The 15,591-nt window shown below is 37.3% G+C and overlaps 1 protein-coding gene across 6 annotated transcripts in view; it reads left to right on the top strand.

Moving 5' to 3' along the window:
- Positions 1 to 15,591, top strand: part of st3gal3b (ST3 beta-galactoside alpha-2,3-sialyltransferase 3b) — a 75,319-nt gene that overhangs the window by 46,434 nt on the left and 13,294 nt on the right. For all 6 annotated transcript variants that reach the window (XM_077219690.1, XM_077219547.1, XM_077219612.1 and 3 more), the window contains 3 exons: positions 149 to 212; positions 859 to 954; positions 1,060 to 1,246. In XM_077219690.1, coding sequence (XP_077075805.1) covers positions 149 to 212; positions 859 to 954; positions 1,060 to 1,246 — 347 coding nt within the window. The remainder of the gene's footprint in view (positions 1 to 148; positions 213 to 858; positions 955 to 1,059; positions 1,247 to 15,591) is intronic.

Here is a 15,591-nt window from a genome sequence, read left to right as displayed (position 1 = left end):
ATACAATCATGCTTCTCTATCAGACCACCAGGAGTGTAGATTACTGATGGAGAAAATAATTCGAGTCAGATTAGAGCCGTAACCATTTAGAGATGTTTTTGTTTCATCTTTTTGTTCCATCTTGTTATCTCTCTCTCTTTTTCTACAGAAAGAATCATAGATGTTATATTATCTTCCACAAAGAATTATGGACTGGGTCCAGATTTGGATAGGTAAGACTTTTTTTAAATGCATCACTCACTATAAAGTAATTTTCCTAAAGGACCATGTTCTGAACAGGTGTCTTGCCATAAAAGCCAAATGTTGTAGATTTTTACATGTAATACTACCATTCCAAAGTTTGAGGTCTAAATGTTTTTTTAGGTTTTTGAAACAAGGCTTATGCTCACCAAGGCTGCATTTATTTCAGTAAAACATTAATAATAGTAAATATTATTACAATTTAAAATGTCATTTTTCCTGTGATGGTAAAGCTGAATTGTCAGCATCATTAATCCAGTATTCAGTGTCACATGATTCAGAATTTTTTTTTTACACGGATTCTAGGAGGCATTTAATTGAAATGGAAATCTTTGTTTAACAATGTATTTAAAGTAAATTTTGATCAATTTAATGCATCCTTGCTGAATAAAATAATGAATTTCTTTAAATATTCTGTGTGTATATTTCAATGTGTATTAAACATAAAATGTTCTGATTGACTCTGATTGTCATGGTTTGCATAACGCATGTATATGATGTATCATCTTTTTACCTGACCTCTTTAAACTACAGTTATAGGCAATAGCTGAATATGGATGTAAAGGATTATGCAGGTTTTGGAGTAATCCCCCCTGTTTTTTCATGTTCTCTTTGCAGTTTGAATTGTAAAAGGTGTGTAATAGTAGGTAATGGAGGAATCCTTAGCAACAAGTCTTTAGGATCCCGCATCGACGAATACGATGTTGTAGTAAGGTGAGTGCCCACAGTCACCATGTTCTGCTTTTTTAATGTCCAAATCAATAAACAGAACAAACAAAAAGATTGTAGACACAAATGCAGCTGATTTGCACTTTTTAGACTCAACGAGGCCCCAGTGAATGGTTACACCAGAGATGTTGGTACTAAGACCACCATGAGGATAACCTATCCCGAGGGGGCCATCCAGAAGCCTGAACGCTATGAAAAAGATTCCCTCTTTGTCTTCTCTGCTTTCAAACCTCTCGACTTTAAATGGTTGAGACAGATGGTCAACAGAGAAAAACCGGTAAGACCTTGTTTCCCTCAGTAAAATCTGTATTTTTTTTATTTTATTTTTAAGGTCTCCTTATTTATTTGAGCGTGAGGTAGAATGATTCCAGTTGTTTTTACAGGCCCATTTTCTGCACTATATTTTAATTAACTTTTATCAAACTTGAAATCATTTATGAATTCATAGTAATGTTAATATTGGCCTCTATCAAAAAATACTGCATTGAAATTTTTGTGGTTAAAGGATTTTTATAAGGAATAGCTATAGAAGAAAATGCCTCTATTGTTCAAGGACTTTCATCTCATTTTTAGCGTGTGGTAAAACATTCTCCTTCCAGGTTTGACTGACATCTTGTGAATTAGCCTCTTAATCAGGAGGGTCGGCACGTCTGAATGAGCTCTCTCTTATCTCACACAGTTTTAATGGCTCTGCCTCCATCCCATTTCTTATCGCACAAAGAGCAAGCATAAGCACTCCTTTCTCCTCTGGAGTCGGCTGACTCGGCTACTCAAGGACGTGTTTTTTTCTTTTCGATTCTTCTGCCATGTAATCGTGGTCAAGGTGTTTGGTCAAGGCGTGTGTGGTTTCCCCCATAATCTCCCTTTTCAAATATAGTTGTCTTCCTCAGCTGCACACCTGCTTGTTTTCCGCTGTTGTCAAGTGGGAATCTGGCGGCAACATGCCTCAGGAGTTCCCAGGCCAACGCAGCTGCTGGGCTTTCAGGGGACCCGTGCTGGATTTTTTTTACAGAATGACATTTGTCAATGTGCAATAGACTTGGCAGAGGAAAAAAATAGAGAGCTATTTGATCACCCTCCCTCCTCTCTGGCCCCTGAAAAGAGCCACATTTGTCTGAACATCTGACCGTAACAAGCTGGACAGTGGAAAGTGCTCAGATAATTGATCTGCCCTCTGGCTTCTGATACATTGGCTTTGATCCCGTGGAAGGAAGAATTTCCTTCACCAAATGAGGGGTCAAGAAAGCTCCAATAAGTCTGCCATAATGTTAGAAGCAGCGTTCAGAGGATGGTGACTGATGAAAACCATAGTATTAGGTAACAGAATAGCTTTTTTTTTACCTGAAAAAGGAACATTAAATGTTCATGCCGTACTGGAATCTAACGGGGAGGTTCTTGGTTGTAAAAATGGTTGTAAATGGGCAGTATTTAGATATCCAAGATAATGCAAGAATATTCTAGATACCTGACGTTTGCAAATAAAAAAGACATGACTCGGTACTGGTTAATATAGGCATGACTCGTACTGGTCATATTAAGCTTTGGTATGCAACTTGTCCACAATGAATTAGGTGTACATGCACACCAAAAATCTGCTTTTTACAACGTTACATGCAAACGTTTACATGTGCTTTTACTTTTCTAAGCAATCACAATAATACAGTTGGATTTTTATCCGATGGGCAAAATAAACCCTTAGCCTTACGATGAAGGAGGGACCCAAGCCATATCTAGAAACAGAATATCACAGAGACCACCCAGAATACCCTAGCAACCACATAGCAATTGACATAAACCACTAAGAACACCTTAGCAACTGCATAAAAATCCCTGGCAGTGATTTTTGTTCAGACAATCAGCACTCAGATTTTCTGCCGAAAATGTAAAAATGCAGTTCCTGATTGTTTTTCTTCCTCCGGCAGACAGCCACAGCTGTAAAAGATGTTTATATCCAGCTAGTCTACGTGACCTCCCATGCATGTATTAAGTTGTAAGAGTATCATGTTTAAAGTGGAGTTTTTAACCGATTGTCACTTGACAAATGAAGCCTATCACTATTGTGAATTCTTACAGATGAAAAACGACTGACTTCTATTCTTCTTTCTTGATCAACGTCAGACTCCGAGAGCCCCTCGCATTCCCTTGCTCTCTTCTCAAACAGTTTAACTTTGGCTGTGTTTATTTTTAACTGGCGAAGGGTGGTATTTTAGGGCCAGATGAAAATCTGACTAAGCATTTATCTAGTTTGTGCACTCTATACGTACCGCAGATGTTTCTTTGAGTAATTTGAGTAATCTCTAAACAATAACAGCCATTCATCACCATGCTTAATCACACATAATCTTATCAAACACTGTGTCCCTAACAACAGTATACAGTTCATCTCATGTTTGAAAACAAATACATTCCCTGCAGGCTGCTTCCAAGTCTTATTTAGATCTTACGACATATCTTTGAAAATTTCATTGCTGCAATGAAAAATCCCGTTGATTGACATGTGGTGATGTTGCTGCTTCTTTGCCAAAATATAAACGCTTCCTTTTATTGGCAGAAACCTGGTGGTGAAATGGAAAACACTTTGTTTGTGCAAGCGGTGACAACAGCGATTGAGATCCATTGTGTGGCGATGTCTTTCATTTAGAGATGAACGCATAAAGGCATGTGCGACTGTGTGGGCAGTTGGCTTTAGAAAGGCACGTAGCTTTAGACTTCAGTGTAATCCTTGACTAGCACTGACTCCTCACTCTCTTCATCTCAAACAGTCACACTGATGTAACTTTGAACAGTGGCTGCTTGCAGCTTTGAAGGGTTTTTTTCTCTCTGCTACTCTTTTGTACACTGTGGATGCTCACGGGTGGAAGGAATGCCAACCTTTTCAGTTCGTAACTTCGTATTGACAGAACAGTAGACGGATGTCTTCCCAGCATTGAAGAATCTTGTAGGTGTTCACCTGTATTATTATGCTATTAGGCATGAGCGCTCTTCACAAATGCAACCAACTGTTAGTCGAATTATTGCATTTTGATAAAAGATTATGAAGACAAACAGTTATGTTTTTGGAATAACATGCATTTGATAAATATTATAACAGTGATATCATGGATGTACATTAAAGCCAACATAATCAAAATTAGCCATTGTAACGAGGTTAGGTGTTATGGGAAGAAGGGGGCGGGAACTGGCGAACATTCCAACAAACTTATAATCATAAAATAAACAAACAACAAAACGAAAGTGAAGTTTGTTATATAACACATAAACAAAACATAACAAATAGTCCAGGCCTGGTCCTCTCTCATCCTTCACTGTCGTCGCTCCTCCTTTTATGCTTCCGCTCTTCCGTGAGAGATACGAGACCGGTGCAGTGTACAGGTGTCGCTCATCATCAATCACGCCACCGGCCTCGCACCGTTCTCTCGCGGTCCGCTGCCTCGTCCTGCTTGCCATTGCCATATTTATTTTTGTTATTGGTATTATAGAGTGCTTCAGGTATAACATATACTTGTAGCCCAAAACACAGGAACAAATTGGATTTTAGCACTTTTTAAGTTCCATCATCCTGAAGTCATTGTTTTTTTTTTATTCTATTGTTAGTCAGTTTTTGGTCTGTGGTGAACTCAAGCTCAAAATATTTTCACGTTTTATTCTACAACATAAAATACAGAAGTAATTTCCCCATGTGACTTTTTTTTGTAAGGCTTTTTATTTGTCTTGTAAAAGGTGGTTGCTAACAAGTGGCTAAATGGTACTACAGAGGTTGTCAGGAACATTATACATCATCACGCCAAACAGGTAAACTCAGGTTTACTCACTAGTCCACTTACAGCCTCGCTGTATTTATAATCAAGCTCTTGCAAACTCTTCTAACTCAACCTTTCAAGGAAAAGCTGTTGTTGTTTTTTTAAATAAAGACTTAAACAAGTCTTAAACAAGTCTGGGGGAAATTGAAGTCTCAAGACACTGTGTAGTTCATTTATAGCCCACATTTAGCTTTTTACTTCTGGTGATTTGTATTTAGGCTTCGAAATTCAGTATAGTTGTGTAAGTATCATAAGCTGTTTTTTATCTCAGAGCTTATTTTCTGCAATAATCCAAAAGCCAATGGAAAAATCCTATTTTGGTTTTTGTCGAAGGAACCAGGGTGATGCTAACTTTCAGGTTGGCGTACAAAAATAAAGGTATGTCGTCACTGCAGCAATCTATAGTGAACTGTAAATCCATGCTTATAATTTTTTTTTTTTTTTTCATAATCCTGAATTAAAATGTCACATCTTGATTTTTTGTGACAAGTCAAAAATAAATTTCTGTGGTCACGGTTGAGTTCGTTTTTATCTCAGAACATTACTTTAACACTAAACACTCGACACAACTCAGATTTGTAAAACTCCATAAAAGCGTCACATTGTTCTCTTGATTTCACCCATTTTAGTCATTCAAAATGGATTAACGCCTTTAGAGGTCACTGATGTAAAAACATACGAAGGAGCCTTATTTGAAAATGGGCAATAGGCTAGCCGTCATGTATGATAAGAGCGTACTTAATTAACGAGTCCTAGAGGTCACGGAGGAGCATGTGGCTCCCACGATAATTATTTTCATTCAGAATACCATTGACTAGGTAATCCTCTGGCTTCTCTCTGAATATATTTACCCATCACTTCCTTCTTCCATATGTCTTAATCCCTTATTATTTCAGCCTTACATGGTAAGAGCAAGGCAGAAGTGTGTCACTTATCAGACACTCATTCAGGCTCCCGCTTTTGGCATTTATTGAAGGTACTTTCCGTGTGTCGGCGTGTTGCATAGTATTGCCAGTTGTATAATAGTTGCCCGTTGTATCTTGTGGTTTAGATTGTAGTAGCTTTATTTGTATGTAACTCCTGGAGTACACACTATTAAGTGCATTAGGCAGGGGCGCTGCTAAGGATTTTGGGCCCCATGAAAAGAATCTTGACAGGGCCCCCAACACAGCTGAGACTTTTTTCATATTAATTTACATAAAATCATGAGCTTTTATGGTATTTTGACTATCATTCTCATATATTTAAGTCAATCAGACAATTGAACTCCATCCCATGTCCACACCCGTAATTTGTCCTCTGTAATACTGCACTACTTCAGTACTGTATAATGTATATACTGTGCATAGCTGTACATGTGTCATATAGTGTATTCACATATATTTATATTTGTATGTATGTACTGTACATATTTGTACTGTACACTGGCAATGACAATAAAGTTAATCTAATCTAACCTAATATTTTTAACATGACAGTTGAAATGTAATGGAAACACTGAGCACTCTTAATACAATGAAATGTAGATGAATTTTCATTAAAACTAGTTTAAATATTTATTGTGTGAATAAAAACAGAAATATAATCATTTCTACCTATAACATCCACAGGCAGTCATTTTGCGCTGTTTAAATTGAGTTTTGCCGACGGTCTGGATCATATAATGTGAAAGTATTATGTTAAGATGGTTGGCAGAGATGAATCATGCTGTATTTGACAATATAGGGGACATTGTAGTAGTAATACAACTCCACATCATCTTCAAGAGATGCACTGAAACCTCACAAACAGCTGATAGTAGTTTGTACAATAGCTGGCAGAGGATTTTTTATCAGAGTTCATGAAGTTAGACTGCTTGCAAGACAGGTGCAACAAAGTGGCCGGAGCCTCGTACAAAGATGCCGACACCGGCTGCATGTGAGGCAAAGCCGTGCACGGTGCACCCGCTGCACCCTGCTCTATCGAAACGTGCTAACTTGTCGAAAAATGCTACCGTAGAGACCTGGGGCCTCATGTACAAAGCGTGCGTACGCACAGAAAAGTGCCGTAGGCTACGATCATTGTCACGGGCGGTCCACTAACAATTTAGGCCTACTTACAAACCCACCTTTTCTTGTGAAATATTGGGTAACATACTGTCGACCCTTTGCCTCTTTCACTTCTCTTATTTTTTTCTCTTTCCGTTTTTGACTTCCAGATTTTTGAGGCATTTTCACTTCCTCTTCCGTCAAGTTGATTTTCTGCCGGCGCTATCAGTGAAGTCAAGCTGTTTGTGTTGCCTGGATACAATTTGGGCGGACTGAACCATTTTATGATAATCGAGAGGGGGAGAGGGGCCCACGGACGTTTGTGTTTCCTAAACAAATAAAAAAAAATTGACACCAGGAAACAGCAAATAGAATCATTTAAAGTTAATAATTTTTACTATCAAATATATTTTCTTAGCACCACAATTTTATTGGGGGCTTCTCTGGGCCCCCTCTTAGTCATGGGCCCCGAGAATCCTCATCGTTTACCCCCCCTTTACAGCGCCCCTGGCATTAGGGATGAGTCGCGATCTTCGAATAGTCGAACTGCGTTCGAAATTCGATCATAAAATTACTTTTTCGAATATCGTTATTTTCGCGCAATTCCAATGTGTCATAATTGACGGCGCGCCAACTGTCACAGATCGGGCAGCAGGGTATTTTCCTGTCGGGGACACAAGGTGTCACTAACATGAATGAAACCCCCTACTGCGCGATAGGATACCAGTGTTTTATATAGTGTAAACAAACAACAGAAGAAGAGCACCGTGACCGTGATCTGCGCCCAACAAAGGTGTGTAGTAACCTTTCTATGGTAGTAACCGTCTTCAAAGTAGGCTACATTTACTTTCTTATGGAAGTAACAGTTTGAATGGTCTGTTCAGTTTCCTGCACGCACTGAGTCCTCTGATGCGCTTTCAATTCACACTCGGAGTCGTAACAGGAGGATTTAAGAACATCAAGAGCGTTGGATGAAGTGGCCGTGGGCCTACAGTTTAGTCTAGTGAAAGCAAATCTGCAAATGCATCATATTTTTGCCAGCGATGAAGATCTAGTTGAACATCTTCGTATGATGTCTGTGAGTGAATGATTCCACAGGACGATACATTCGAGTTCATTTCATTCAGGTAATACATTTTACAACCAAACAGATTATTACGCGATGATAGCACTGCTACAAGTATGATGACATTATCCGTTTTTTGAACATGTTAATTTATAGGCTACATTAAATAAGCTACCATTGTCCACAGTTTATGAAATGAACACCCGCCATCCCGCGGTAATGTGTGTGTATTGCGCAGTGGCATCACACGAATAGTTTTGATTTAAAAAATTGCAGTACAATTGCAGTAACAAGGCAGGTCCGCATAAAATCATTATGACATATGACATTATTTTTTTATCTAACGAGCATCTGGTTTGGCGATGCAAAAACGGACTGTCGTGCTTATTGTTTTTTTCTTCTATGTTAACTGTTAAAAAACGACGAAAACATGTTACTTGTTCAATTAATAAACAGTTTGTTTGATGACAAATCGCTAAAGATGAAATTGGCCTCCCTTTCTGTAATTGTGAGTGTGCGTTTTTTTTAGTTTTTTTTAACGATAATCGACTTTTGCTCCTCGATTTTCGAATGCCATTTTTGGCAGAAATTCACATCCCTAATGTGCATGACTATCTCTGTTGATGCCTGTGGAGAGCGTGCCTTTGTTTACTCACGAACCCTTAAGGAAAGGTGACTCATGGCACTTTTGCGAAATTTTAAAGGGATATTTCACCCAAAAAAATGTGTCATAATTTACTCATACTGTGGAATTTAAAAACAATCCTGGCCAGTCTTTTTAATATAAAGAGGTGAAACAAAGTGAAAGAGGACCAAAAAGCAACATAAGTACTACTAATAAAAAGTAATAAGGCTTGTTCACTATATTCAAAGTCTTCAAAGTCAATAGCATTGTGTGAGAAATGGACTGACATTTGTTGCTGTTGCCTAAAATTGTTGGAATCTGCCCTGTTCATGAGCGAAATAGTGATGACTTAACCATGAACGAGTCATTCTTTGCATTCTTTGCAATTAATCCGTTGATCCAATTCACAAAACTGCTCTAAATGAGTCATTCATTGATTTAACAGCTCACTAGAAGGGAAGATTATCAAGGGATAATGATGCATAGTGAATAATAATCAGGGAATAATAGTGCATTCTTTTTGAAGCTTGATACAGGCTTCATGAACCCTTTCATTATTTGACACTTTTTATTATTGAGAGTCAGCACTTTTGATCTCTTTGTAGCTTGATTAGAAGTCAGCATTTGCAAGCCCTTTGTAGTGGTGTTTTTGTAAAAACGTGTCTGTTTTTAGAGTTTGATGCAGGTGTTGTCTCTCCATTTGACCTAATGGGGCAGCAAGCCAGAGGTTAACAAGGGGACATGTGGTTGTTTGCTTCTGAACATGCCTACAACCAGTCTTTCATCAGCCAAACAGTCACTTGTATGTCTCTATTACATTTGAGGCAATAAAAAGGTACCAGACCTTTTAACCAGTCCTTCGGCATGCTTAGGGTAGTGTCAGTCTCTGATGACATACCAATCGGACCAACCACTGGCCATTTGTAAACCATTTAATAATCACTGTCTCGAATCTGATTGGCTGACTTTTCGCAGTCTACCTGGAACTAAGTTGACTTTACCACCAGCCATTTGGAGGATGAAATATTATTGGATTTGCCAAGGTTAATAGCATTAAAGATATGCAGAGTTTTGTTTGAGGAACTTTGTTACCATGTTAACTCTACAAACACAACTGCATATTCTGCTTTTCTTTCTGAATTGCAACCAGTGCTTAATGCTTTTTGACAAGCACAAACTGGGGCTATTTTGGTCTTATTTAAGACAAGACCCATTCTTAAATGGCACATAATGATTAAATAAACTTTGATTGTTCAGTTTACATATCAGTTAGATGGTCTGACAGTAATGTGGATACAACCTTATGCTTTGCTTATACTTTTTTGATTTTCCTTCGACGAACACGCTTTTTCCAAAGCCTGAGTGATGTCAGTTGACCCATTTTTCCTGTTTGCTTCCTTGAAGAGTGAAGATGCATACACTGGATGACCCAAGGGAGTCTGTAAAGCAGAAAGTCACTGCTTTCAAGGCAAAGAAAGGTCAGAACAAGGACAAAGGCGACAAAAAAAAGGGGCAGATAGCTGAGATTCTTGCTCACAAAAGGAGTGTCATTTGAGTATCCAATAGAGTTTGGATTCCTGACCCGGTCAAGAGCAATAGGATCTAGATTTCACGAACCTGACCTGCTCTGGATGAGTGCTCCACGAAATGTGCACATTTCTGCTGGGGCCCTCAGAGTAAACCTTCAGAGCTTTATATACAAACTGAAGTTCATATGAATCATGCAGTCTGGGGTGAAATGATTTGCCAGTGCAGGTTTACACTTCTTATCGGGCTTCAGCTCTGACTGTGGTGGTATAAATTTGCATGTTGATATGTCACGGCCTAGCTGCAGTTGCAAATTTTTCATCCGCCTGATATGTTTATAGGCATTCAGAGCATGGCAACTAGAGCAGCGGGAACAACATCTGTCTGACAGCGTGCCTGAGCCTCTAGAAGACAGGCTTTGATTGCAGCTCAGTCGGCTAGAGCACACACCATAAAAAAGATCATTTCACTTTAACGGTGTACCTCCCAAGTTTATTGACCTTTTAAATATAACCCTAAAGATAAACAGGAAACTTTTTCAAAATAGCGTGTGTTTTCCTCTGCTTGAACTGTGTGCGTGCAGTATCTTGAGATACGGAGAGAAAGGATTTTGATTATTTTTAAGAGAACAGCTACATTTTTCATATTACAAAGGAACCCGTGGCTATTTTTATTCTCGTGAACACCTGTGGGAATGGGCCATTGACAACTTGTTTGCCCCTCTGTGACCAGATTAGATTTCCTTGCGCATCATTTTTGAAAGTAAGTCCTGGTGCAGACGTTTCTCATCGAATCTGACCATGTCAAGTGTAAACCTGATCAAAGCTATACTTGAGGTTTTCCCCCCTTTTAAAGAAGCAAGCATTAAATTACATGGATACTGTTTCTTATCCTTTAGGAATGCAGAGGATGTTTTCTGCATTGTAACTCTCCTTGCAACAGTTTTGCTGGTGAAAATCTAAGTTGTGTACTTCCTATACAGCCTGATCTAGAGCACTTTCCATGCTGTGTTGCTAACTAAAAGTATTAAAAGTTGTTTTTGTTAATTGAAATATATCTGAAATAAAATATAAATATTAGATAACTTTTAAGTTGTACTAAACTAATTTGAATAAAACTAGAATGAAAATAAAAGTTACACTTTATTTTCATTGGGTTACGGTTAGGGTTTTGGTTTAGGGTTAGTTACTTGTAGTAACAACAGTAAATTATGCATAATTACATGTACTTATTATAGTAATGTGTAAAAACGTCACCTTAAAATAAAGTGTTACCAAAATAAATATTAGCTTTAAAAATCAGGTTAAATTAAAAATAAAAAAAACTCATAAAAATGCAAAAGCACATAACAAAAATTGCTAAAACTTAAAGTAAATATAAAAATAAAAAGCAAATTTAAAATATTTGTAAATACTGTAAAAGTATATAAATAATAAACTAACTCTTTCCATAGCGGTTGATGTAAAGGATCGTGAAATATCACAATCACAATATTTTTAATATCAGGGGAAAACCTTTTTTTTTTTTTTTTGGCTATTTTCTTGCGGTTTTGACATTTCGCATATAAAAACTGTACTGTAAATTGACCTGTGCTGCAGAAATAGGGGTTTTCACTACACCACAGCACTGCCTTCCCAAATTTGATTCCACCCAGCTGAGCCTTGAAAACGCCAGATTTCTCTTCTCATTGTGCATTAACTTTTTTCTCTTGCAGCTCCTTTATAATGAAGTTTGGCGGTTATTTTTGTTGCCTTTCCCCACTATCTATGTTTGCATAACACTGAAGAAATCAGAAGTGTTTACACTGATGTCCAAATACCTTTCTCACTGCATTTCACACTTCAATGCAAATAACATCAACTACCACATACCTGTACTCCTTCCAGAAACTTAAGATCTTAAATGCAAATTTGTAAAGCACTAAATTTAATTTTGTGTTTTGACAAACATTAAATGTAATTTCCATGATTCTGTTCAATCATGAAAAATGTTTAAATGTCTCAAACTTTAAAAGAGTGCATGTACTGTATAATTTCCATGGCTCTTTATAAACAATCATGAGAACTACATTTTTATTCTTTTGACAATCCTTTTTAGGCAAGTCAGAATGAAATGTAAAATCAGTTTTCTACATGGATGATATTGATCGTTATTGTGATTATCTTCCATGCTTAGGTTTCTTTTTTTTTATTATTATTATTTCTTCTGACCATAATTATTAATGAAAATATCATATCGGTGAAATGACAGACCTTTCTCTGGTGACATATGCAGAACTTCTCTAATGGCTAGAACCAAGTCACTGTCCTCCATTTTTTTTTTCAGTTTAATTTGGATGTACTTCACAATCAGTGATGGGAATAACAGCGTTATAAATTAACCGCATTAATAACAGCGTTATCTTTTTCAGTTGCGATTAATCAAACGAATTACAGTTTCCCCCGTTACAACGTCATTACCGTTACTGACAATAAAATGCAGCGTTACTATTATTGAGCTCACTGAAGCGGTTATCATCCGAGTAGGCTCTCTCTCAGTTAAAGTTTTTTTCTGGTGTGTGTGTGTGTGTTTATGAGGCGCCGGACTGGGCAAAAGAGAAGCGAATACCGCGAGAGTCCTCAACAGTGCGCGAGAGAAACCGAGTGTGTCCGAGAGCGCGCTCGACAGTGCACGAGAGAGACCCAGGGTGTCCGAGCATTATAGTTGGTTTATACTGTATATAAATTACACATTTGTAATGTGTTGTGAACACATGCGGCAAACACGGCTAGACTTTGGCTTAAATAACCTCTGATGATGACGTTCTCTTTGGTTATAAAAATAAAACCCAAAAATATTATATTTTATTATTTTTTGGGTACATTGCTCAGTATTATATTTTTGAGCACTTCTCGTTAAACTATTTTCTTCCTAACAAAAGTACTCAAAGTAGGATACAGTATGTCTACCTGTTGTGAAGTTGTGTGATAGTTTAATCATTGCAAAGAGTGAATGTATATTTTTTTATTATTATTTATTCATTTTTGCTACATTTCTTAAGAAGCGTAATTTATTTTTAGACTTATTTGTTTGCCAGTTGTGGTCTGTGCAATAAATATTAAAAGTTCTAAAAATTGTGTTTTATTGTTCCACTATAGTAATGATAATATTTACAATAATATATTGCATTTAATACACTGTGTGCAGAATTATTAGACACGTTGATTTTCTGATCACATTTTTTTTCCAGGCACATTTTACCAATTCCAAACCACATTAATCTTAACAACTACTATTCATTTTGTATTTAATCATTTTCAAGTGATATATAATTGCTCATGAAGGTTGGAAATGAAAAACATCTTATATTCAGGTGCATAATTATTAGGCACGTTTTCTTTTACAGATAAAATAAGCCAAAAAAGAGATTTAACTCAGAATCTGCCAGTAAGTTTTGGGAGTTCGTTTTTAGACCATCTCCTACCCTGAAGTCCGTTTTGCAGCGATTAACTAAAAATGAACTCCCAAAACGTACTGGCAGATTCTGGGAGATGAATTCTTCAAACAGTGCTACAAGAGGATGTTGTGCTGGTCCTTCAAGAGTCACTCTCAATCTGTCTGTCTATAAAGCCTATGTCTCTCACTTTGTCCCACAACAACATTTAAAATAGTGTAGATTAGTGTACAATGTTTCATAATAATAATTTATTCTATTTAGTGTCCATTTCATTCATTTAACATATTTAATATTGGGGGCATCCAAGTTATTTGACATATTTGAACTTTTTTTTTTAAAGTAACGCAATAGTTACTTTCCCTGGTAATTAGTTACTTTTATAATGATGGAACTCAGTTACTATTTGTGAGAAGTAACTATAACTAATTACTTTTTTAAGTAACATGCCTAACACTGGTCACAATATAGACAAAAAGATATCCAGCTATGTCTGTTTCATCACGGCTTCTCATAAAAATACCAATAGGAAAACCTGATCTAGATATTAGGCTTATTTTACATATTAAATGCTGTAATTGAATTTCAGGCTCTCCGCTCCTGGTTCGTCAATGTAAAAAAAAAATTTTGTTAACAGAAAATCCTCCACTAATGTTCCTGGGAAGATTCTTCTCACTGCACATCTGCAGTCAGGAACAGGTTTTCCCAGCCACCGCTGAATGTTCACCCTGACCTCTCGTTTCCAGCGGCTGACGGAGAGAGAGGTCGGCGATGTGGCCTGTGATTTTTATGGAGTGATTTAACACTCGGCGGCCATGCTGGAAGCTTGTTAAGGGCGTGCTGGAGCTGCGTTCGGGAATTGAGAGGCCTCTCTCACCTGCTGCTTTATTGGATAGATCAGTTACAGGGGCCGTCCTGTTTGACGAGAGTGTGGCGGTTGTTAAAGTTCCTGCAGTGCAGACCACTTGTGGTTTTGAGGGTTTGGAGAGGTGATCAATCAGGGTATCTCACTCACTTTTTCTTTCTCTGCACTCCTGGGTGCGATTCCCTGGAATGCCGATGAGAGGTCTGGAGTAAAGCCAGGCGGAACCAATGTAGTTGATGTCAACAATGGAGCTATGTTTAGAATGACCTTGTCTAGCTTTGGTGGGATTTTAATGCAAACCAGAATCAGGCTGGTGCAGTCCTTTGAAAACAGTTGGCAATAAGAAAATGGAGACACGGCAAATTTTTCAAATTTTACATTTCATACATTCCACAATAATGGTGTCACGCCGTGTTGCAAGAAGACACACGATGAGGAAGATAAGGTATAAACACAGTCTTTAAAGGGATAGTTCACCCAAAAATGTAAATTAGCCCATGATTTACTCTCCCTCAAGTCATTCTAGGTGTATACGACATTCTTCTTTCAGACGAATCCCAACGAAGTTATAAATGTCCTGGCTCTTCCAACCTTTATAATGGCAGTAAATGGCTGTTTCTGTTTTGCAGTCCATAAAAGTGCATCTATCCATCATAAAAGTGCTCTACACGGCTCCGGGGGGTTAATAGAGGCCTTCTGAAGCAAAGCGATGAGTTTTGGGGTTAGAATTTTTGTTTTTAAGGAAAAAAAATAGTCTCGTCTGCTCTCCAAAGCTGCATTTATTTAATCAAATACACAGTAAAAACAGTAATATTGAGAAATATTACAATTTAAAATGACTGTTTTCATTTTAATGTACTTTAAAATGTATAGGTATTAATTTCTTTCAAACAAAATAAAATCTTATTAACCCCTAACTTTTGAAGGGTAGTGTGCATATATTTATATATTTCCCATGATCTCTGCATTGTTATCCCCATGCTCTACTGTTTGAGCCACAGGAAACCTATTCCTGGATTATATAAAGGCTTACACCATTCCCTTCATTAATTACTGCTATCTTTTATTTAACCTGTTTAACTAGTCTGGCTCTAGACTCACTCTTGGGTTGGGCTTTTTCAGATGCTTTGAAATCTTACTGGTTTTTTTTTTTTGTTGGTTTTTTTTAATATATATTCCAGTACTGTTTCCAACTGTACAGATACTGTATGAGTGCAAATATATACATAGCATTACTTTATATTTTTTTCTGTTTAGCACTACTACTTTTACTCATTAC

This window comes from Siphateles boraxobius, unplaced genomic scaffold (genome assembly GCF_051911475.1).
Source record: "Siphateles boraxobius isolate OS27281-9 unplaced genomic scaffold, OSU_SipBor_1 1, whole genome shotgun sequence".
Lineage (NCBI taxonomy): Eukaryota > Metazoa > Chordata > Actinopteri > Cypriniformes > Leuciscidae > Siphateles > Siphateles boraxobius.
This window is presented reverse-complemented; position numbering and strand designations above follow the sequence as displayed.